General features: G+C 45.0%; 1 protein-coding gene across 1 annotated transcript in view; it reads right to left on the reverse strand.

Moving 5' to 3' along the window:
- The window catches only part of LOC147711059 (protein Wnt-4), a 243,834-nt gene that overhangs the window by 19,437 nt on the left and 199,274 nt on the right, over positions 1 to 25,123 (reverse strand). Inside the window, exon 4 of the mRNA XM_086921882.1 lies at positions 22,319 to 22,461. Within this exon, the coding sequence (XP_086778008.1) occupies positions 22,319 to 22,461 (143 nt within the window). The remainder of the gene's footprint in view (positions 1 to 22,318; positions 22,462 to 25,123) is intronic.

Raw genomic sequence — 25,123 nt, forward strand, 5'->3', positions numbered from 1 at the left:
GCCTGTACTTGGGGTGCTAGAGGGTGTCAAAGTGACACCCCCTGCACCCTTGCAGTATTCGGTATTTACCGATTCGGTATTTACCGAATCGGTATTTCCCATTGATTCCTATGGGCTTCAAGGCCCATAGGAATCAATGGGCAATACCGATTCGGTATTTACCGAATCGGTAAATACCGAATCTTACAGATTCGGTAATTGTGTTAAAAAAATTACCTACATCTGCCTCCTTCTAATTTACCGATTCATAAATACCGAATCGGTAAAATTCGGTATTTATGAATCTGTAAATTAGATTTACCTACATCTAGCCCCTAGATCATTTTAAAGGAAACACTAATCCTGGGATTGAGGGATATGCTACCTCCATACATGTTATTATCCAAACCAAGAGTAACATTTATGTAACTAAGGGCCAGATGTAGGTATCCAAATACCGGTCTGTAACGGCCGAAAATAATGATTTTCGGCCGTTACCGACCGGTATTTGGATATTAAGATGTAGGGCATCTCAAAATACAGATTCGGTAATTTTTACCGAATCTGTAAAATTACCGATTCGGTAAAATAACCGAATCTGTAAAAAAAGTATTAGAGTTTAGAGCTGGTAGCTGAATGACTTTGCCCTGGTGGTCACACACCTACTGCTTCTCAAACAAACGTTTAATTCTTGACTACCCTGTTAGTAAGCATTGTCAAAGCTGCTAGGTCTTGCCCATGACACCTATAGGCTTTGACAGTACTTCTTTATTATCCCCAGAAAGCCGTTGTGCATGCACAAGAGGTTCGGGGGCCATCTTGGAATAATTTTTCTTAAAGCAAAAAAAAAAAAAAAAACATTTCAAGATGGCCACCATGTGTACATATATGTGTTGTTAGTGTCCTATGCAAAAAGTGATGAATAACATGTACCTTTTTAATAAAAAATAAATCCTCTTTATACAGCTCAATACAAAATAGAAACAGCACAATAGCGTCACCGTTACATAGTAATATGGTATTCAAATTAGCATGTGTAGCCATATATCACTCACTCTAGATCCAAGCACCTGACCCTTCAATTTGGAGAAAGACACAGGTGCAGATTTACAAGCCCCTCGCGTCACTTTTATGCTGCTGTCGTGTCACTTTTGTGATGCAACGGCAGCGTAAAAAATGCAGCACATTTACTACGTGACGCATCTAGGGAGATGCTTCATGTTGTAAAGCCTAGCGTGATATTATACATCCGTCAGGTATAATGTATGCAGGGTAGGCATTCCTACGCAGAAAAGCATCGTAAAAGTGACGCAGTGAAATCTACAAGATTTTACTGCATGACGTTTAGGACACCACTGCATCAAAACCTTACGCCTGCTTAAAGCAGGCGTAAGGAGTGAGGCAGTGTATTGGAAAAAGGCCAAAAAAGCATTGCTGAAGTTGCGCCGTGCATTCGACACAACTCCAGCAATGCGTTACTTTTCCACCAACAGATGCGCCAGAATTTCTGACGCATGTGTCAATCCTTGCGCCATAGTGCATTGTATTGTAAATACGGCGCATCTATGGTGGCGCAATGGTTTTTCACTCAGGCGCAGGGAAACTGACGCATCTGTACAGATGCGTCAGTTTCTTTTAAATCTGCCCCACAGTCGGGTAGGGGGTCGGCCTGTTATCTGATGTATGAGGGTACACAAACCGCCACAATAGTCATTTCATTTGCCCCATAGTTTTTTCCATTTTCTTGGGACACCCTCTATTCTGGTAAACTGTTTTTTCAGCTACCATATTCATGTCCATCTCTTTTACCCAATCCCTCAGGCTCTGCACTATTTCCACTCCCCAGCATCGGGCTATATTGTACTTAGCCACTGCAAGGCCTAGAGTCATCTAGGTCAATCCCATTTGATTGATGTCTGAGTCCTCCCAGATGTTAGTTAGGCACCACTTGGGAGTAAGAGCGATTGTCATGTCCCATAGGGTATTCATAAAGTTAAAATTGCCTCCCAATAAGACTGTATGGTTAGACACTCCCAAAAAAAAGAAAGAAGGTACCTTTCTGAGCACAGTTTCTACGGCAGGTATCATTCGGCACCCGACCCATTTTCACCAGCGTGGTACAAGTGAAGTAGGCTCTATGTAGTATCTTAACTTATACCAAGCAAAATCCCGCCCTGATTGCCATTTCCTTTCGCGAGGCCAGACTCTCTGGCCACTCGTCATCCTCTATACCTCAAGTCCACAATGCACTTCTCAAGCAGACATAGAAGAGTGTCAGGTATGTTGTTGTTGATTTTCCGGTATGCGAGCGAAATCACTTTACGTTCCATGTGCTTGTCTGACAAGCGATCTTCCAGAGGAGAGGAGCCTGGTAGTTCCTCCCCCATGGGAACTGTTGATTAGATCACATGTCTAACCTGCAGGTATTGGAATATTTCAGCGTTGGCCAGGTTGTAGTCCCTTTGGAGGTCTGCGAAAGGGATAACTGTTCCTTGCATCCATATATCTCCTATTTTAGACAGGTCTATTAGGTCCCACCTGTCAAAGCCCAGCAATGCCCCACCATGTACAAAGCCACTGAACCCCACAATGGCGTGGAGCACGTCAATGCTTTTTCCACCCCAAAGCATCATGAGCTGCATGCCAGAGGCCGATCGTCACAGCCACCGGGCTCTGTTGCAGCGGCCGTGACGAGGCAGAGTATAGGGCTCATAGGTACCCTTCGGGTGGATCATCTGCTGACCCATACTGATCAATAGTTCATCGGCTGATAGGTGCATTCATTGAATAATTATAGAGAATTGTGCCACTCAGTAGTACTTCTGCACATTTGGTAAGGCAATGCCACAATCATATCACCCCCTCGTAAGCTTACAAAGTGCGATTCTTGCTGATCCCCTGTTCCATAAAAGTATATACAGTGTAGTATATAGCGTTAAAACATTTCAGTGGGATGGTATGGTGCATTATGGAGGCGTACAAAAAACAGAGCAGTGCCATCATCTTTACGAGTGCTGCATTGCCGAGGAGGTACAAGGGCAAGGACCACCAGTGCTGGACATCTTTCTTCAGCCTAGCCAATGGGGGAAGGAGGTTTTTTTCATAGTAGAGAGCGGGATCCACAGTAGGAAATATCCCCAAGTATCTCACAGACCCTAGGTAGGGCTGGCGGTTGGCTGTGCAGAATATATATAATTGATTTCACCCAATTTATTGTGTAGTCCGAATAACGGACAAATATAGCAAATATATTCATTATTCTGGCAAGGGAGTGTTTGGGGTCAACCATTTATAGCAGGAAGTCATCTGCATATAATGATATTCTGTCTTCCCACTGATCTGACCAAAAGAGGCCCCGGAGGAGGGGGCCCATACGGATCCATGCAGCCAGTGGTTCCAACATCATACGAAAAGGAGAGAGGAGAGCAGGCATCCCTGATGGGTGGTACGTTGTAAAAGGAAAATGCACAATATTTCTCCATTGATCACTACCTGGGCCAGTGGTTCAGTGTAAAGGAGTGGCATCCAGCTCAGGAATCTAGGCCCGAAGCCAAAGATATAAGGCCTTTCAATGGTATCAAACCCACGAGAGTGTCGAGTGATAAGATAACTGCATCTTCTTGACATATTCTGCCCTACCCAGCACTCAATGCAGCCTTCTCAGGTTGAGTGCAGTACTTCTCCCCTGCATAAATCCGGATTGGTCCAGATGTACTAGCTTGGTAATTACCAGCAGCAACTGGGAGGCTAATAATTTAGCTAATATTTTAACTTCAGCATTGAGGAGAAAATTAGGCCTATATATTCCTTTTAATATGTATGGTGATGATCGCTGCTATTCTTTGGTCCCTAGGAAGTATCCCCCGCTCACGGAACTCTACAAACATCCGTAATAAATGCAGGGCAATTTTCGGTGCTGTGAGTTTGTAGAGCTCTATGAGTAGCGCATTGGGGCCCAGTGCTTTGCCTACATTTAATTTTGAGAATTGCCTGCACTATTTCCTCTTGTGTTAAGTCTGCTTCGGGGAGGCTCCTATTGTCAGCAGAGAGAGTGGGGAGTGGCATGTCAGTCAGTAATTCGTGACATTCCTTAGCAGCTTAAGAGCTAGAGGGGGACTAGAGGTGTGAGTAGTAGGAAGCAAAAGTCTCTGCAATGGCCCGCTTATTAGTAATTCACCCTCTCCTTTCTGATTGGAGCCTCAGTACTATCTGCTTGCCCTCTCCTTTTTGTTCAACCAGGCCAGGAGTTTACCTGCCTTATCGTCAGCCTCATAGACACATAGACACATAGACACGGTGTAAGGTTGACCTGCGTTTAGTTTTGGGAACTTCCATTTCCAATTCCCGATATTTTAGTAGCTTGAGCGGTAGTTTATGTGGGATGTCAGCCTAGTTCTTGTGTGTCAACACATCTACTGGACCCATGGCATTTAAAAAGTCTGCCAGAGGGGCATGGCCCACAGGAATCTGTCTAGGGGGCCAACGATCAGTGGAGTCATTAAGTTTAAGGTTAAAGTTGCAACCCATGAATAGTTCTCTGTCCAGGAGGTTGAGAAGTAGTGCACTCCGGTCGGCCAGCGTGGTCTCATGGCATCTTGGAGGGTTGTAAACACTTACAATATTAATAGGAGTTCCTTCCAGGTTCCGGTGACTGTCACATATCTACCGTCTTTTTCCACCCAGGAGTTGTGTATTTGTATTGCTAACGTCTTTTTGACCATTATGCCCACTCCTCTAAACCCAGATGTAAACCCTTATGGGCCAACATTTTGTAGCCCCATCTGTCCAGAGCTCTTAACTTGGTGCCAGTTAGATGTGACTCCTGGAGAAGAACGACATTGGACAAATGTCTTTTAATACATTGCAGGACAAATCCTCTTTTGATCTTATCACCCAGGCCATTGACGTTCCATGACATGAGGCGCGACTGGGCCTTATCTGTGGGTAGAGTCATGCCAGGCGGCTGGGTATGCGTACGAAACTGAATTCCCCCTCCCATCCAAGTACTCTATGTGGTAACCTCTTCTGGTATGTGCTGTTAGTGGGAGGCGGCAAGCAGCAAGACTAGAAGCTAATTCCACGTCACACACAGTGATGTAAATCAAACAAGCACTAGTTCCCAACTTTGTCCCATCTTCCTGCAAAGCGGGCCCTAAACTGGCCTCCTCCCCAACTACGCAGAGCACCTTTTACACCAATTAATATTTTAAACAATCTCTATAGAAGGATTTGGCCATCGCCCCCCTCCTGTCAATCCCCTAAATTAAGCACCTTACTGTCTATGCCATTTCACATATAACAAACAAAGAGTGTTCCCAACCAGTTCTCAAGCCTCATAGTAGTGGGGGGAGTTGCTCTGGTTTATTTGAGTATCTGGTTGCTGTTGTCAATCCCGGACAGCGTTTTACCGCCTCTGCCAACCCTGGCGGCTCCGGGATCTGAGGCCATCTTTCAGTCCTCCAGCCAGTTCCAAACCTCTTCCGCGGAGGAGAAGAACCAGGTTTTGTCTTCTGCCGCAACTCTCAAGGTGGCTGGAAACTTCATGGAGTACTTAATATTCTAGTCTTGCAGGGCTTTTTAACATTAAAAGTTCAAAGGATGCGCCCTTGCTTCTTAAAAGTTAAATTGGGAAAGAATGTGATGTTGCATTCTCGTAATGGGGTGGTGGAGTGCTAAGAGTCATTTGTAGGACTACATCTCGATCCGGTAGTTGAGTAGATGCACTATGATGGGTTTTGGGGGAGCCGTGGGGCGCAGACAAGTTCCTGGAACCCTATGTGCTCTTTCCATCAAACGTGAGGCTGCAGATGTTTCAGTATGAGTTACTCTACAAAGAGATCTGTGGCCGGGCCCGCCGACCGCTCGGGAACCCCTTGTATACAGATTTGTTTCATCTTGCGTCACCTTCTGAGTCTTCAACTCGGGCCTCCAGATTGGTCCAAATCGTTCTTAAGTCAGTCACTTGAGTTGTAAGGGAGGATGTTTCTATTTTCAGGGCAGTCGTTGCAGCTTCTATCTCTTTTACTTTTGCCCCTACGACTTGCGAATCCTCCTCACCAACGTGGGCTCTGAGTTCCTCATATCTATCTTGCCTTCAAGGGATGTGCGCAACCCCTGGAGGGCCGCCATCACATCTCGGAGTGCGAGTGTCTCCTCCTCAGCTGAGCCAGTTGCAGTCTGGAATAACAGCTCCATAGAGCTACTGAGAGCTGGTGCCTCCCTCTGCACTGTGCATTTATCCAATTTGGTCTGAAGGCCAACCTGGGGGCCCTTTCCTCCCATCATAGAGGAGGCCCAACCTCAGCTCTCACCTCGCGGCACTCACATATAGTGGGGTCCAGTCCCCAGAAGGGAGATCCGTAGGAGAGGTGTGGGCAGAGGGACACACACCATATTTACCACCACCTGCTAGGGCATTGTCCGATAACCCAGCAGCTTGTTGGCTTTCTGGAAACCTCCCCCAAGCACCGTTGACAACGAGGCCGGGCGCAGAAAGTCTGAGACCAGTCCCTCCTGAATTAGCAGAGTTCCGCGCCTTGAGGCGATGAGGACCGAAGTTCCCTAAAACCACACTGTCGCACACTACATTAGTCTATGGTTAGGGACAGATTTTGTGACGAATGTTAGGGGATGGAACAGTCGGGGTTCAGAGACGCTCTGGCAAGCGACCATCCCTTATGGGCCAACATTTTGTAGCCCCATCTGTCCAGAGCTCTTAACTTGGTGCCAGTTAGATGTGACTCCTGGAGAAGAACGACATTGGACAAATGTCTTTTAATACATTGCAGGACAAATCCTCTTTTGATCTTATCACCCAGGCCATTGACGTTCCATGACATGAGGCGCGACTGGGCCTTATCTGTGGGTAGAGTCATGCCAGGCGGCTGGGTATGCGTACGAAACTGAATTCCCCCTCCCATCCAAGTACTCTATGTGGTAACCTCTTCTGGTATGTGCTGTTAGTGGGAGGCGGCAAGCAGCAAGACTAGAAGCTAATTCCACGTCACACACAGTGATGTAAATCAAACAAGCACTAGTTCCCAACTTTGTCCCATCTTCCTGCAAAGCGGGCCCTAAACTGGCCTCCTCCCCAACTACGCAGAGCACCTTTTACACCAATTAATATTTTAAACAATCTCTATAGAAGGATTTGGCCATCGCCCCCCTCCTGTCAATCCCCTAAATTAAGCACCTTACTGTCTATGCCATTTCACATATAACAAACAAAGAGTGTTCCCAACCAGTTCTCAAGCCTCATAGTAGTGGGGGGAGTTGCTCTGGTTTATTTGAGTATCTGGTTGCTGTTGTCAATCCCGGACAGCGTTTTACCACCTCTGCCAACCCTGGCGGCTCCGGGATCTGAGGCCATCTTTCAGTCCTCCAGCCAGTTCCAAACCTCTTCCGCGGAGGAGAAGAACCAGGTTTTGTCTTCTGCCGCAACTCTCAAGGTGGCTGGAAACTTCATGGAGTACTTAATATTCTAGTCTTGCAGGGCTTTTTAACATTAAAAGTTCAAAGGATGCGCCCTTGCTTCTTAAAAGTTAAATTGGGAAAGAATGTGATGTTGCATTCTCGTAATGGGGTGGTGGAGTGCTAAGAGTCATTTGTAGGACTACATCTCGATCCGGTAGTTGAGTAGATGCACTATGATGGGTTTTGGGGGAGCCGTGGGGCGCAGACAAGTTCCTGGAACCCTATGTGCTCTTTCCATCAAACGTGAGGCTGCAGATGTTTCAGTATGAGTTACTCTACAAAGAGATCTGTGGCCGGGCCCGCCGACCGCTCGGGAACCCCTTGTATACAGATTTGTTTCATCTTGCGTCACCTTCTGAGTCTTCAACTCGGGCCTCCAGATTGGTCCAAATCGTTCTTAAGTCAGTCACTTGAGTTGTAAGGGAGGATGTTTCTATTTTCAGGGCAGTCGTTGCAGCTTCTATCTCTTTTACTTTTGCCCCTACGACTTGCGAATCCTCCTCACCAACGTGGGCTCTGAGTTCCTCATATCTATCTTGCCTTCAAGGCATGTGCGCAACCCCTGGAGGGCCGCCATCACATCTCGGAGTGCGAGTGTCTCCTCCTCAGCTGAGCCAGTTGCAGTCTGGAATAACAGCTCCATAGAGCTACTGAGAGCTGGTGCCTCCCTCTGCACTGTGCATTTATCCAATTTGGTCTGAAGGCCAACCTGGGGACCCTTTCCTCCCATCATAGAGGAGGCCCAACCTCAGCTCTCACCTCGCGGCACTCACATATAGTGGGGTCCAGTCCCCAGAAGGGAGATCCGTAGGAGAGGTGTGGGCAGAGGGACACACACCATATTTACCACCACCTGCTAGGGCATTGTCCGATAACCCAGCAGCTTGTTGGCTTTCTGGAAACCTCCCCCAAGCACCGTTGACAACGAGGCCGGGCGCAGAAAGTCTGAGACCAGTCCCTCCTGAATTAGCAGAGTTCCGCGCCTTGAGGCGATGAGGACCGAAGTTCCCTAAAACCACACTGTCGCACACTACATTAGTCTATGGTTAGGGACAGATTTTGTGACGAATGTTAGGGGATGGAACAGTCGGGGTTCAGAGACGCTCTGGCAAGCGACCATCTTGCTCGCGAAACGGCCATGCCCCCCCAACATGCAATTTTTTTGCACTCATTCTACAATGTTGACCACATTCTTTGTAGTACTTAATTTTACATTTTGATGAAAGCTAATGAAAAACCAACCACAAAACCAGATATAATCAGAATAACACTAAATGTCGGACTTTTTTTAATACTGAAATGTCCTTCAAATGTGGCTGTAAACATAGTTCATGTTCTCCATTATACCTACTTAACACATACTCTGAAATAGTTACAAAAGCCCTGGCTTTTAGATTTGGAAAATTACTCTCTGGGTTGGTAGGGCAAAATTAACAAGGATTTGTGGCACTAAGAATCAGATAACTCAAGACACAATTTGGTACTAGGTGGACGAGTTACCTACCTTCGGTAATGCCTTATCTGGTAGAGACATGATCTAACCACAGATTCCATACCTTTGAACTTCCAGGCGTCAGGCTAGATCTGGAGGATTTTATTTAGCAATACCTCTGCGCGCCGGCAGGTGGTGTCGGGTGACTACGTGACATCATCACCGTGGTCATCGTGACATCCATGTCATCAAAATAACTGCCACTCCGGCGAGCTGACGTCAGTACTTTTTTCGACTTTCCTCTCCAGAAGCGTGGAGCCATGAAGTGACTGACCATGGTGTGTTAAAAAAGAGACTAGGGCCTTGAAGGGGAACAGCCCTAACATGAAAAGACAATTCCACAGTGCGGGGAGGATTTATTTATTTATTTATAAAGCGCCTGAATCACCCCCGAAGGAGTATCTCCGCACTGTGGAAGTGCTGCAGTAGGCCGTAAGGAGGAACATGTTAAAATAATTAATACAGTTTTAAGGAACCTGGGGCCAGATGCATCAAGCGAAATGCGCTCGCAAAAGGGCCAGATTCTCAGAATCTGGCCCTTTGCGAGTGCAATTTTTGCATTTGGGATGCATCATCCCAAATGCAAAAATCGCAAATAGAGAATTCGCTAAATTGCTATTGTTTGCATTTAAGGAATCTCAAATTGAGATTCCTTAAATGCAATGCATGAAAGTATCAAAAATAGCGAATTTCGCTAATAGGGCACGCAAATTACCACGAAGTACAACTTCATGGTAATTTGCAAAAAGTGCATTTTTCAAAGTTTCATGTTGCGCACACACATGCCCTAAGGGCATGTGTGCGCGCAACATATGTGTACAGATCACATTCAGGGGTGTAACAGGGTGTCCTTTGGACACCCCTGCACCCTTGAACTCGCAATCTCAATTTGCGAATCGCTAATTGCGATTCGCAAATTGAGATTGTCTTCCCATTCATTCCTATGGGCCTCTAGGCCCATAGGAATTAATGGGGAGGTATTCATTAATTGCGAGTCGCAATTTGCGAGTCGCAATTAAGGAATTCTAAGGAATCGCTATTTTTATAGTGATTGCTTGATGCATTCCATTTTGCTATTCCTTATTAGCGATTCCTTATTTTTCGCTAATAAGGAATCGCAAAATGGATGCTTGATGCATCTGGCCCCTAATGAATTAGAGATCATCAGAGCATTGCCACAGATGGATCGGAAGCTGGTTCCAGAGAAGAGTGGCTAGATGAGAGAAAGATTTCCCACCCAGTTGTGATTTCTTAAACCGCGGTATGATAAGCAGAGATTTGGTACCTGAGCGGAGTGACCTGGAAGGTATGTAGTGTTGATTTATTTTTTCAAGATAACTGGGGCCTTTGTCATTCAGGGCCTTGTGTACAATACAACAGATTTTTAATTTGACTTGCTTGCGTACCAGGAGCCACTGAAGTTGTTAAAGGAGGGGAAGGGAGGCAGTTCTAGAGGGGGTGTTCATGACAAGGAGTGCCGCAGTATTCTGGACCACCTGTAGTTTTCTCAACGAGGTCTCATTAGCTGAGACCAGAAGAGGGTTGCATTAGTCCAAGTGGTTTAATACTAAGGCCTGGATAAGAGATTTCTGTGAGGACATCGGGAGGAAGGGGAAGACTCGCCGTAGTAAGCCAAGTACATGAAAGCAGAAACCAGCCGTGGTTGCAGTGTGCTTTTTCCCGGTCAAATCCTGGTCTAGACCTAGGCCTAGGTTCTTGACAACAGTTTTGGGCTCTGGAGGGTTGTCTAGATCCATTGGCCACCAATCTGGAGACCATGGCAGCGTTGCATCTCCAAACAGCATAATCTCAGTCTTCCCTGCGTTCCTCATCCAGCTAGCTATGGCTATAATACCTCCCGAGAAGGAAGACTGGGCATTCAGGGTGGATTTGTTGAATGAGAATAAAAGCTGAGTGCTGTCAGCGTATGAGATTGGTATGAAGCCTAAAGTTCTGAGAATGTCCACTAGAGGGGCCACATAAATGTTTAATAAAGTGGGACTGAGACAGGAGTCCTGAGGTACACCCTTAGTCAGTCCCATAGTCTTTGAGCGGAAGTGACCCAGGTTGATAGTCTGAGTGTGCAGGGAGAGAAAACTCGCCATCCACCTGAACGCCTGTCCTCCGAGTCCGATTTCTTTGAGTCTTCCGAGTAGGATCAGTGGGAGATTGTGTAGAAAGCGGCTGATAGATCCAGCAGCACGAGAAGTACTGCTTGTATGCTGTCCAGGGACTGCCTGATGTTGTCGGTAACAGCAATCAAGGCCCACTCAGTGCTATGCCTAGGATAGGTGGGTCTGTGAGGAATCTGCAGCTAGAAAATGTCCCTACCAGATAAGGCGTTACTGAAGGTAACTTGTCCATCTGATAGAGACCTCTAGCCGCAGATTCCTTACCTTTGAACAGATACCCAAGCAATACCTTCCCCGGAGGTGGAATGCGGAAAAGCTTTCAACCAGGAAATCCTGTAAGACAGAGCAGCCAAACATGCCCTCCCTGCGAACTCGGGCAAAAGTGTCTGGCAAACGTGTGCAGAGATGCACATGTGGCCACTTGGCAGATGTCAGAAATAGGAACACCACGCCAAAGGGTTGGGGTGGGAGCTTTTGCTCTGGTGGAATGGGTCCTAAGGCCTTAAGGAGGCTCCTTCTTTGCCAAGGCATAACATATTTTGATGCAGAGGATAACCCAGTGTGATATGGTCCTCTTTTGGACAGCACACCCTTTCTTTGCCCTCACATTTCATGCTCTTCTTCCTTAGAAGGATGCGGAGGTACATAGAAAGTGTCCCAGATGAAAGGAAGTTACAACTTTGGGGAAAAATGATGTCCTAGTTCTCAGTACCATTTAGTCTAGGACAACTATCAAGTAAGGAGGCTGTGATGACAGAGCCTGTAGTTTGCCCACCCTCCTGGCAGAGGTAATTGCCATCAAAAAAGCAGTTTCGATAGTGAGGGCACATCAAGAAAGTAAGGACCAAATTAGGGGCCTTTATGGCATAAGAGAAGGAGGAGGGTAAACAAGTGGGTTAACCCCTTAAAAAATCTCTGCACTAGAGGGGACCTAAAAAGTGAAGGCTGATCTGGCAGCCACAGAAGAGCCAAGAGGGCCAAAACATAGCCCTCCAAAGTGCCCAAAGCAGAGCCCTGATGGGCCAGGGAAAGGATAAACAAGAGGATATCTGCCATGGAGGCAGATAAGGGGTCAATAGAATGTTCTGTACAATATTTACAAAATGTATTCCATTGGCAGGCGTATACCGATTTTGTGGAGGGATGCCTGGCTGCCAGAATAACCTTGCAGACTTTGGGAGGACGGTCAAAAGCTGTCTACTGTCGCCGCTCAATCTCCACGCAAGGAGGCGGAGAGGGGACAGGTTCAGTTGGAGGACCCTCCCCTGCTGCTGAGACTGAAGAACCTCCAGAAGGAGCAGCCTGATGGGAGGATAAATACTCATATCCAGAAGCTCAGGATACCAAACTCTCCATGTCCAATCCGGAGCCAGAAGATTAACATGTGCCCGGCCGCTCCAGATCTTCTTGAGCACTCTTGGCAGGAGTGGTATGGGCTGAAAGGCGTACAAGAGGTCTGAGCTCCACTCGTGACAAAAAGCTCTGCTGAGTGTAGCCACCTTGGAAACTCCAATGCGCAAAAACTGCTGACATTGTGTGTTCTCTTTGGAGGCGAACAAATCTAACTGAGGCTTTCCCCACCTCTGAAAGAGACTTTGCCCCACTGGTGCATAGAGACGCCACTTGTGATCCGCAATGCACATTTGGCTGAGTTTGTCTGCTCTGTCGTTCAGAGAACTGGCCAGATGTTGAACCACCAGGGAAATGCTCTTTTGTTCCAGCCAAGTCCATGGGCGCAGGGCCTCTTGACAAAGAGTCCATGACCCCGCTCCGCCTTGTTTGTGGCAGTACCACTTGGCGTTAGTGTTGTCCGTGAACACCTGAACTAGCCTTCCCTTGATGGATGGTAAAAAAGCTTTCAGTGCCAATTGGATCACCTGAAGCTCCAACAGATTAATATGGAGCCTGGCGTCCGTCGGAGTCCTATGATCTCCATCTCCCCCAGATGGCTGCCCTTCCCAGAAGAGATGCATCCATCACTACTTTGAGATCTGGGTGTGGAAGGGAGAGGGGTCTGCCTTTGACACAATCGCGGTTTGTTAGCCACCACTGCAGGTCTTTTGCAGTGCCCCTGAGATCTGAACCAAGTCGGTGCTGTTCCAGTGGAGCTTGAGGTCTCACTGCAGAGCCCACATGCACCACTGTGCATGGTCCACCAGCAAGATGGAGGAGGCCATGAGGCCCAACAGCCTCAGAGTCATTCTCACCGAAATCCAGACTAGAGGCCAAAACCTCAGTATCATAGCCTGATTATCCTGGATGCGCCATTCGGGAGGATAGGCCTGAACCTTCACCGTGTCCAGATCCGCCCCAATAAAAGGGAGCATCTGAGAGGGAGTCAAGTGTGACTTTGGAACGTTCATAGTGAACCCTAGCGAATGCAGGAGGTTCACTGTAGTCTGGAGGTGGGAGACGAATGCTTGGTCCAAGCCCGCCTTCAACAAGCAGGCAACGAGATAGGGGAAGATTGATACCCCTGATCTTCGCAGATGGGCTGCGACCACCAACACCTTTGTGAACACCCTAGGGGCACTGGTGAGACCAAAGAGGGAGCACCGCAAACTGAAAGTGCTCGTGGCCCACCGTAAGCCGCTGGTAGCGACTGGGATATGAAATTAGGCATCCTGCAAGTCCAGGGCTACCATCCAGTCTCGCGGGTCCAGGGCAGACAGGACTTTAGCTAGGATGAGCATCCTGAACTTCTCCTTTTTGAGGAAGTAGTTGAGGACTCTGAGATAGAGGATAGGACAAAGGCCTCTGTCCTTCTTTGGGACCAGAAAATAGCGGGAATAACAACCACAGCCTATATCTGGCCCGGGAACCCTCTCTATAGCTCCCTTTGGCCAAGAGAGTTTTGACTTCCTCGCAGAGTAGGGAAAGGTTATCCTCTGTCAGCCGGTCAAACACTGGAGGCATTGATGAAGGGGTAGTCTCGAAGGGGAGGAGTAGCCCCATTGGACTATTTGCAACACCTACCTGGCGGAGGTGATGTTTCACTAGTGGAGGAGATGATGGCGTACTCTGCCACCGACGTGGTCGTGAATGATCCCGGGAGATAGGACTAGGAATGTTTTGCGGTGGAGGAGGGGATCTTGGCTTGGCTCGATTTCTGGCCTCCCGACCCACTGCATCAGGATGAACCCCATCCAAGGCCCCACAGAGGCTGCTGAACTTGCAGAGCCCTCTGGCAGGAATAGAGATGGCACGGTTGGTAGCCCCTTCGGTAGCCATGGAAGGCATGTCCATAAGGTTAGCTTGGACATCCCCTGAAAAAACAGATGCCCTCAGACAGGAGTGGCGACATATGGCCATTGTTGTGGAAATCACTCTGCCCAGCGAGTCTGTCGTGTCCAAGCCACATCGGATGGCGAACTTTGCTGCATCTCACCCATCTGAAATGGCTTGGGAGAGTAGGATCCGGTCCTCCTCCAAGACCCTGGGCAGCACCTACACAACCATGTCCCATATTGAATGGAAATAACTGCCCAAAAGGCATGCAGTGTTCACCAACCACAATGCCAGACTGGCAGACGAAAAAGAATGATTTCCAAAGCTTTCGAGTTTCTTGGATTCCCTGTCTGGAGGGGCGGAAGGGAACGTTCCACAGGAAGTGGAAGCTAGAACCACCAACCTTTGTGGGGTGGGGTGGGCTGTGAGGAAAACGGGGTCACCCGGTGCAAGGCGATGGCGGCGTGCAATCATTCTATTCACAGGAACACCTGTGCTGAGCTTGGACCAGGTGCCCAGAAGGAAGTCTCTTAAGGCCTCGTTGAAAGGCAGCAAGGGTTCCAAGCTCAAGACACCAGGCTGCAGGACATCTGTCAAGACGTTAGTCTTGGCTGCCACAGTAGGAAGCTGCAGGTTCAAGACCTCTGCAGCCCTACAAACCACTCCAGCAAATGATGCCCCCTCCTCCATAGCCAGGTTTGGTGGAGACAGCATTCCAAAATCTGGGAGTCCAGCCAACTGGCATCACCCAGTTCCTCATACCAGCCCATGTCTTGTCGTTGCGGGTTTTCTTAGAGATCCTGCTCCCCTCTCAATCCTCCTCATCCATTCCTGAGAAAGGGCAGGTTGACCAGCATGGATCAGTAGGGCTCTATTGGCACCGGTCTCGGCGTCGGAGAATGCCCCACCGGTTACGTGTCATTGGGAATGAGGATTGGGGAGGCACTGCTGGTAGGCACCAGTGACGCCGAGTACCTCAGCGGTGGATGCGGTGCCTGGGAAGATCGCTGTGGAGGTGTAGTCTGGACCCAAGAACAGGTCCAGTTTAGGCCATGGTGCTGTGGCAGGACCCGAAGGCACGGAACCAATTGGGACTCCTCCATCATCTGAGCCTGCGGGGCTTGAAGATGCGCCGGCAGGGTGATGCCGCCCAAGGTTGACGGACACGGCGTCAGAAAACTCCTTAAGCTGGACGGGGGTCGCTCTCGGACCTGGGAAGGCAGGGAATTGTGGAGCTGACTCAGGCACCCGCTCCGCAGAGCTGGGCCTTGTGAGCTGAGGGTCCTCCACCTCGTCGCGAGATGGGCAGGGTGAAGTCGAAGCACATTTCAAGTTTTGTGTTTTTTGTGGTGCCTCTTCCCTGTCTTTGACTACTTTAACGAAGAAGATCTTCCTCTCAACCAAGACCTGGACCGGGATCGAGATTGACGAGACAACCTCTGTGGTGCCGGATGCCGGGACACGATCAGCTTTAGGGACTGCTCCCTCAAAGCCTTTGGCACAATGGCCTTGCAATCGGAGCACAACTTTGTGTCATGGTCGCACTCCTGACACCAGAGACACAATCTAAGTGGGGGTCCCTGACCAACATGGCACAGTGACAAGCGCCGCACGGTTTGAACCCCGAGGTCTTCTTACTAGACATCTTACACACCAGAAGGAGTAGACAAAAAGTCGAGAAAATTCTGTCAAAAAATGATAGCATAGCTCTCTTCTTTTATCCACAATTGTATCCATACCCAAACTGGCTCCTAATGCTTTAAAAACTCCTATTGGTGGCATACACCACTGTTGCGGAAAGGAAAAAAATTCCTTTTATTGTATAAACCTCACACACCATATTGGTGTCATGCTTCATCATCGGGTTAACCCAGACTCCTAAAGGTCTGGGTGGGCTCAACCATTTTTCAGGGAGCTCTTAGGAGATTCAGGCCAGGGGGGTTAAGGATTAAAAATCCTACTGCTTCCCTTTATTAGCGGGGATGCAGTGGATACTAAAAAAAGATAAAAGCGGGTCTTTTCAGAGTTTAATGGTCCTAAAACCCAAAAGGTTAGCCAACATGTTTCAGCCCACAAGGAACGGCCAAAAATTGGTCCGGGGCTTTTGTCAGGGCTCAAAAGGTAATAGTTCCCTCCCTGGTTTATTTACAAATTATGATGACCTATAATTTGATTTTTTGAATGGACAGATAGCTGTTCTCTTCATAAACACCATAAAAAATGTTGTGTTTACACAATTTTAACCAAATTTCTTTTAAGGTTAAAAAATCACAAAACACAGTGAGGAGAATACTTTTCCTCCTTGTTCCTTTAATTGGGAAATATTCCACCCAATTTGGGGGAAAGTTTTTTACATGTCCTGCCCAGCACTTCACCTACATAAGGTCTCCGCTCATCGACAGATCTGCGCTGGTTGGCGTGGAAAGAAAAGAACTGACGTCAGCATGACAGAGTAGCAGTTATATTGACCAAGGGAATGTCACGACAATGACGAACACGAAGCCGATGACGTCACGTGGAGTCAACCGACACCATCGTCCAGTGACAGGGGTACTGCTAAGAAAAATCTTCTGGACCTAGCCTGAGGCCTGGAAGTTCAAAGGGAAGGAATCTGCAGCTAGAAGTCTCTATCAGATATTAATAATGATACAGATGAAGTACCGGAACTTGTGGTAATGAGTGTCCCTTTTAAAATGGCAGTCGACTGGTTCACGTGGAAATTGCTGAGCATTTGAATTATTGAAGACAGACTTTTCAGTACTTTTTCAAGTTATTGTTGGTCGGGATTCAAATCCCAAGCATGAAGTCGTAGTTAAAGGAAGTCCATTAGGGAATAGCTCTATATGTATAGAGGTACAGGGCAATGGCGCCTCCTGTCCTTTTCTACAACCGGCTGTGTTTATTTAACCCATAGCAGTAATGCTGACAGAAAAGAATCTTGAGTCCCTCTATTCTCAGACAATTTGGTATGCCTTCCTCAAAATGATGACAGAGAAAACCTGTTTTTTAAGTAGTTGTAGGATGTTCCCTAATTGGTAGGCTACAACTTAAAACACCTATGAATGGATATGATCAAGTAGTAGAAAGTATGGGGGAGGAAAGACTGAAAAAATATCATTATATTGTTACTAAAAATTACAAAATGGTATTTGCCCAGTTTACGTGAAATGAATGCACTTGGGTTAAATTCAGTCTTGCAACGCTTGAATGTACCCAGCTTTTGAAAACTATGTTTTTTCTCTAAGATTATACTTATTTTTTACAATGTCTACTTTTTTGTGAAGATTGTACCTGTAAATTACATAGAGTTAGTATCCTATAGTTACACAGCTACCACATATGTTTACCTGATTAAATAACATCATAACAAGAGTTGACCCCACCAATTTGCTGTTGGCAGAAAATGATGTTTCAAGCTTACTGACTAAAGTATTGGCCTAACTTACAGGTTATCTAAGGATAGGATTAATGTATATATGCAACTCATAGGGAGAGCTTTTTTGGTTACGGGTTATGATTCCCTCTATGGGTCACAACTTCACCCCAGAAGGGGGTAAGTAATTGAGAGGTTTCGCTGGCCCCTCTGCCTTTTATGAACTCCGCTCTGCCCAAATTAAAGGAAGGAGTGTAATTCAACACATGAAAACAACACTACAATGCCACTACAATGCCACCTACTAGCATATCAATCTGTGTGCAATGTGGTCAGCTTCACTCTTTGAGAAACATACTTCTGTGCCCAGGCATAAGCACTATATATATTCAAACTTAAAAGATTTGTCTCTCCCTGATTTATTTGATTATTACTCAACTGTGCTACTAAAACCACTGTTAGTGTTTACCCAGCCAGGGCACATTTTGGGGGTCATGAATCTTTATGTTGATCAGGATCATTTGCATGATTATATTAAAGTTGCATTTCCGATCATTTGAAATTAATTTAAAGATGGTGGAGTATCATGTTTTAAGTTGAAGGTTAATTGTTTCAAAGTCATATTGCTTTTTCTTAGGTTAACATAACATAGTTTCAGATATTTCGAATTACTTTTGATTGTATATGGGCCGGTCACTTTGAATTAAGATGAAAATTTAAACAAAAATGTAAACTTTTGTAGAAATTCTAGTGGAGGAACAATTGTTACTGTAAATTTCAGAGTGAGCAAGCTTAACATCTTAATACTTTTTGCAAATTATTTTGCCTCCTAGGTTTGACACTAGGGGAGATTAACCTTGTAGATAAATGTAAAAGCAGACAAACTACTTTTACTGATTTTTTTGACAAGTAACATGAAGCAGATTTATGCAGATTGTGAGGGCCTGCAAGAATGAGCAGCAGTGATTTATGAAGTAGTTTTTATCAACTAGGCATTTGAGATTGAAGGCTTTAACAATGACATTTTAAAATATTTTAGTTAAACTTTCGTGAGGTATTTCCAACTAATTTGATAGCAACAGTTTTTCCATTTAATTTCAATGATTTTACTGTCTAGGTAAGTTACCTACAATTATTTTCTCATCATCTCAGAAATGCAATAGCAGTTATCACGATAATTACGTTTTTCACATAATGATGTTGTGCTGTAAGATTCAATAAATTTCAAGTACTTGTTGGTTTATTTGTCAGCTCGCAGGTTGTGTAATGGTTCAACACAAATCTTTTTCATTGTTTGGTATGGCAGGTGTAGCGATTATAAATTATATATATATATAACATAAGCATAATAGACTAGTTTGATTGAACGATGAGCTAGCTCTGGGCTATATGGCGTAACTATAAAATGTTATATTTCACAATAAAATTCTATAAGTGACTACAGGAATTCAGACAATAGTTTAGAGATATACTAGGGTGGAGTTAATACTTGTATGACTGTTAAATTATTTATTATGTGATACGTATCCCCTTCTTTTCTTTTCTGTGTTTGGGTGTTCAACATGGTACACATTTTTTATTTGGATTTTATGAGTTTTTAAAATAATTTTGTATAATATACATTTTATCATGTTTTTCATGTTAACAATTTAGCAGAAGGAAGATGAAAAATACATCTTTTCAGAATATATTGTTGATAACACTGCTGATGAAATTTGTTATTGGGAGTCATGGTTTCGTTATCTCAAGTGTAGAATACATTTACTACACTTATTGAATTATCAACAATATTAATCTAAAACAGTGAAACAAGTGGAGTTTTCCAAAATTACAAACAGTGATTATCCATTTGTATAATCATTTGGCAATTTGCTTCCTCGGAATTCATATCTTTTTGCTTTCTTTAACACATTTGAAAAGAAGCAGAGTTTTTTATATCAATGCAAACAGAGAATTCTCCTTCTTTGATAAATATGTGAAAGATTGTTATTGTGAATTAAACCATACCATTGCTAAGGATAAATCAGAAGACGCATAGCAGGAGTTACACTGACATGGCATCTTGGCTCCAGCAGTATTACCTGGCTACAAGTTTACTGTTTTTCATCCCAAAAAGCTCCAGCGTAAATTATTAGACTCCACCATATGTTAGGAAGGTAATGAATCAGGAGAAATATGCTTTAACTGTACACATCGATTTGTCATAGGCAAAGAAAGATGAGCAAGGCTCTTCAGAATGATCAATCTTTCAAAAACTATACTTAAAGCCAAAGACTAGAGCAATCTTATTCAGCGGTTTGTGAGCATATGAGATAACAAACAATTTCAAGAAACCATATGGGTCCAGAAAACTTGAAACATTGAAAGGAAAATATTCATGGGTCCTTTAAATGAGCATAAGAAAATACAGTGGAGGAATAGATAAAAGATGTGTACCAACGGATGTTTCACAAAAAAAAATGTAAGTATTTGAGACAGATACCAGGAAAATTGAGCTTAAAGAATCAGAGATTTAGCTTTACATAGGAGTTCTTACATTAATCAGCTCATAAAATGTGTATGGATATGGTAAGCGCCTAGCTCTTCTTTGTTGGGAGGAGAAGGGACACAAAGACAATACAGACAGTCATTTGTGCATTGCTTTATATTAGATGTTGTATTTGGTGCATAATTCTGATATGCTATTTTCATGATACAAAGACTGCCATTTTCTTGTAAACTACTAACAAATCAAAATGAATAATAAATAAGCGTTTCCCTTTGTGCTGTGAGCATCTCATTGCCATTGAGTCTCCGAATGATTATTGTCACTCCTAAGAGTAAATGCTATCTAGTTGCCTAGTTTTACTGTCTGTACTCATATTTAGAAGTATATAGGAGACATATATGAATTGAGGTATCCTTTGTTTATAATGCTTTGTCCCTATGGTGTTTCAGCACTCTCTTTGCCTCTTGCTCATTTCCCACCAAAGGCTTGTATTTTGTTTTCTTTTGGGATCAAGGCTTCTATTTGCTGTATCTTTTAAATGCAAGGAAGATCGCTTCCTGTTAACAGTCTACCCATTTCCCAAACCATTGAATTTGCTACCCCCTATTTCTATTATTCTCATACCTTCATTTGAGATGATAAGCTCCAGTTCAACCCAGCTCTTTACCATTCATGTTTCCTAGGTGAGCATAAAACAGTTATATGTCTTCGTCAGTTGTGATTTAGGGCCTGTATTTTATTTTGGCAGACCAGGTCCTGCTGTTGCTTTTTCAACTGTCTTCACGCCTGCCGACTTGGCGGTCCAGCCACTCTATTTAGATATCGGCTGGTCCATAGACGAAGGACCGCTAGAGTCCTGCCAACTCCATCAGGAATTCTCAACTGTATAGATGGCGGTACAGACAAAGGTGGCTGTTGGCGGGACTCCAGCCCAGATTCCCACTGTCCCGATTACGATGTGCCTTTCCGCCATGGTAACTGTGGTGGGAATCCTACTACTTTGAGTTGACTAGATCAAATAAATGAGGTAAAAACGTATGTTTTTCCCAGCTTCCCGCTTCCGTCTTGTACCCCATCGTCCAGGTCCCTTCTTTGCTGCACCAACATCACCACAAAGCGAAATGACTCCATTGTCACCGAGATCTTCGGTAAGCTACTTGCCCAATTGTCCTATGTGTCCTGTATTGACAATTGCAGTAGCCTTGTGTACTTCTGCATTGCTCTTACATGCAACATTTATCTTTAGTGTAATGCAGTAGTGTTTATCTCCTACTCGTCAAAATAAAAATAAATACACCTGTATTGGCACTTAAAAAAATTATTGTTGTGTTGTTTTTTGGTGCTGTGTTTCTGGTACCTGTTAATGTGCATTCAATAGTGTATGTAGTGTTCATGTGTGGCATGCAATATATACCAAAAAGGGGCATAGCTAATTACCTACATATACATTATGACACATGGGGGAGAGGTGTGGCACCACGGCCAGGGCGACTGACGCTGGAATCTGGGGATCGCGGTTCGATCCCCAGCTCCGGCGGCAGGTTAGCTCAGCACCATGTGACTCTGGGCAATAGCTTGCTTAATCTTCCCGACGGCCCCCAGCGCCTAGAGACCCTTACGGGTGATTGTCGCGCTTTACAAATGTGGATTATTATTATTATTACACATTCACAACATATATGTGTAGTAAGATAAGGATGAGTAGCACATATCTGTCTTCACACCACCATGGCCTCACTCTGCCAGGAGACCACCACCAGGACACCATCAACACAAAGGGAATATCTAAATCTGCTTGGTGCAATCCCGCCGGCATGACGGCGAAGGAGTACTGTTAGCCAGCTGAGAAGACCGCAGAGGTCTCCTATCTATTGCCGCAGTATCTAAATACGACAGACAGACCACTGTTAGCTTGATGGGGTACTTGGGGCTGCCACAGGATGGCGGTAGTCCCACCAAGATCTTAATCAGGTCCATAGTTATTTCTTCATGTTTTGCATATGTATAGAGTCCCTGCCTGTTCTGTTGTAAGTTCAAATGTAAATTTATTTATTTTCACATTATCGCGTCCGATGCTGAGGTAACTCCCTTGCTGCCCACCTAGCCACAAGCTACTGCCAAACCCACAAAAAGAATGCTTGCGGGTCAGTTACCTTCCGCCCAGCTTCATTGTTGTGAAGATTCATGAGTGCCCGGCTAGATGCTGCTCCTTTGCTTCTTTCTCGCACATCAACGAAAGACTGTGAGAAGGCCACACCATAGGCAATATTATCTGAGCAACCAGACCACTGGAAACCTGAAGCACATTGGAAAAATACAAATGGATGTCAATAAAAATTGATAATATCACCTTGCTAAGCATCTGAGGATTATATCTGGAAGGCATGAATCACTTACACATAGATACAAGTCATATTCCTCCAAGACTTGGCTGATCCCAGAAACGCATAGAGCATAAGAAAGCTATTTTGGCTCACAGTCTTAGTTTGAGCATGCCTTTAGGATTTACCCTGTGAAAGTTGGACAATCATGACTAAAAGTATAGCACCTTGATTGCTAAATCACTCTGCTCATGTACCTTTCTGTGACCTTTTTAGTTTTTAATTTACCTGTAGCAATGGTTTAGTTAGGTCATTTACCCTTTTTAATATCATTATTTATTCATGAAAGATACAGCGACGCAATAACTTACCTTATTCAAAAATACCAATTCTAACAATATTTTAACCTCTTCACTGCGGTGGCAATTCCGCCGCAGTGCTAGGGGGTTGGTGGGTCGCATGGCTCACCTGCGCTTGTGACGGAACCGCTCTGTCACGCGCCTCGGGTGAGCTGTGCTAGTGACGGAACGGTTCCGTCACAAACGCACCCGCTCAATAGAACGCGCCGCGCAGGCGCAAAATCAGCGCCGCACAGGCGCGTCGAGCGGGCCGTGGCGGAATCGTTCCGTCATTAGCACAGCTCACCCGAGGCGTGTGATGGAACGGTTCCGTCATAAGCGCCGAAGGGGTTAAAAATGCAGTTTAGGTAAAGTATGAAATAGTTACCCAAAATATGCACACAAATATGCACAATTAAGGTACTAAAAAAGCCTTTCCCCACAATTCACTAAAATATCACTGAGTATCTTTATTTTAGGAAAGAGAGTAGAATAAAGTAACCTGTCACAAATTAGGAGCTCTTCTGGTTGAGTCATTTGTATATAAGAATATCATTGGTACAAACATCGTCTGATATAAATAGTGTGTTCTAAATATCATTTACGAAAATGTCATTTTTATTTGGTGTAGATTTTTTCATATTAACTCCAATAGTGTGATATTTCTGTAAATGATATTCAGGGACACAATATGAATGCATGCTTTCATATATTTGTGGGTGTGCTATTGCCATTTGTGCCAGGAGGGGGAGTTGCAAAGCTTGGGGCCTAAGATTGTTACATCATCAGCCAATTTGGGTACCAGGTGAGTATGGCACTACTCGATTAATTTGTAGCAGGTATTGCTACTATCAGTAGTGCTACTGACTGCTAATCATCACTGGTGATATAATGTACTTCTACCAGACCTGTAGTATATTCTCCCATCATTTATGTAATGTTATGTTACATTTTTTTACATCTTGTCATGTTATACTATTCTATTTTGTAGTTATGTTATGTTATGCAATGGAAAAGGTTTTCAAAAAGCCCCACTGACACTATTGCTGGTCAATAATCATAGACTATCTGCTCACCACCTATTCTCAATCAATGTAATCCCTCATTATAAGCTGGTGCAAAAGGATGCAGTATTTACGAAATATGATCAAAACCATTACCCCAGCTTGAGGTATTTAGCATGAAAGGTGCATACCTTTATTCTGAGTTTTAAACGTTTAAATGATGCATAACATAACATAAATGGTGCATAACATAAGGAATCAGTATTTCATAAAGCAAATTCTGCATGTTTTGCCTTTTTATGGGTCTTTCCGCCAGATAAATGCCAGCGTTTTTTTCTGCAAGAATTTCTCAGGAGCTATTGTGACGATTACTGCAGTACTCGTATTTCCAGTCCTTGTGCGCAGTTTTGTTTGCACAGGGATTGGAATGCAGCCCTTCACTTCTAATGATAGCTTTAGTCACGACTGAAATGTGGGCCACTTCTATTCATGAAGACATTCATTCAGCCGCGGCCCGTGCAGGTAAGAGCGGTGGGCAGTGGGGCCGGGTGGGGAGGGATTTCGACAGACGACAACGAGGGCAAATTAATTATTTATTTAATTTCCCCACGTGGTCGGTCATCTGTCACATCTCCACCCAACCATGCCTCACCGCTCTTATCTGCACAGGCCGCTCCTGCATTCGTTCATGTTCTCATGCACACTGATTTAAGCAGTTATCATATGTCATATCTTAGTGTGGCTTATAATATATGGAGCTGATATCTTGAGTTTGATATTAAGAAAGACCATGTTCAGTAGGTGATTATATGTAGAGTTATAGGATCTTACAAACTATGGGCCTGGTATAAACACTGGTGGGCGGCCGGACACCCGTCAGGGTGGCACAGGTCCTTCCCACTGCTCTCCTGGCCGAACAACTGCACGCCTGCAGTGATCTCTGTGCCTACACTGGAGCCGCAGCCAGGCAGCACCTCTAAAGGCCCTAGGGGGCTAACTTACAAGGCTCTTGTGCCACTTTTGTGTCATTTTTAACATGGGAAAAGTGGCGTAAAAAGTGGCGCAAGGGCCGTGTAAATCTGCCCCTAGAAGTTTTGGTGGCAGCACACCAAACTTTGTTGTTTTTCATAAACAAACTCCTATAGTGGGAGTCTGTTTATGAAAAATGAAAAAACGAATTGCCCCAACACCCTGGGAGTTTACTCCCAGGATGTGAAGGTTATTTTACTTTTCTGTCTGTAACTGATAATAAAAAAAAGACATCAGATCATCCGCTCTAAATAAGGCACGTGGTC

The sequence above is a fragment of the Lissotriton vulgaris genome, chromosome 5, assembly GCF_964263255.1.
Source record: "Lissotriton vulgaris chromosome 5, aLisVul1.2, whole genome shotgun sequence".
NCBI classification, from domain to species: domain Eukaryota; kingdom Metazoa; phylum Chordata; class Amphibia; order Caudata; family Salamandridae; genus Lissotriton; species Lissotriton vulgaris.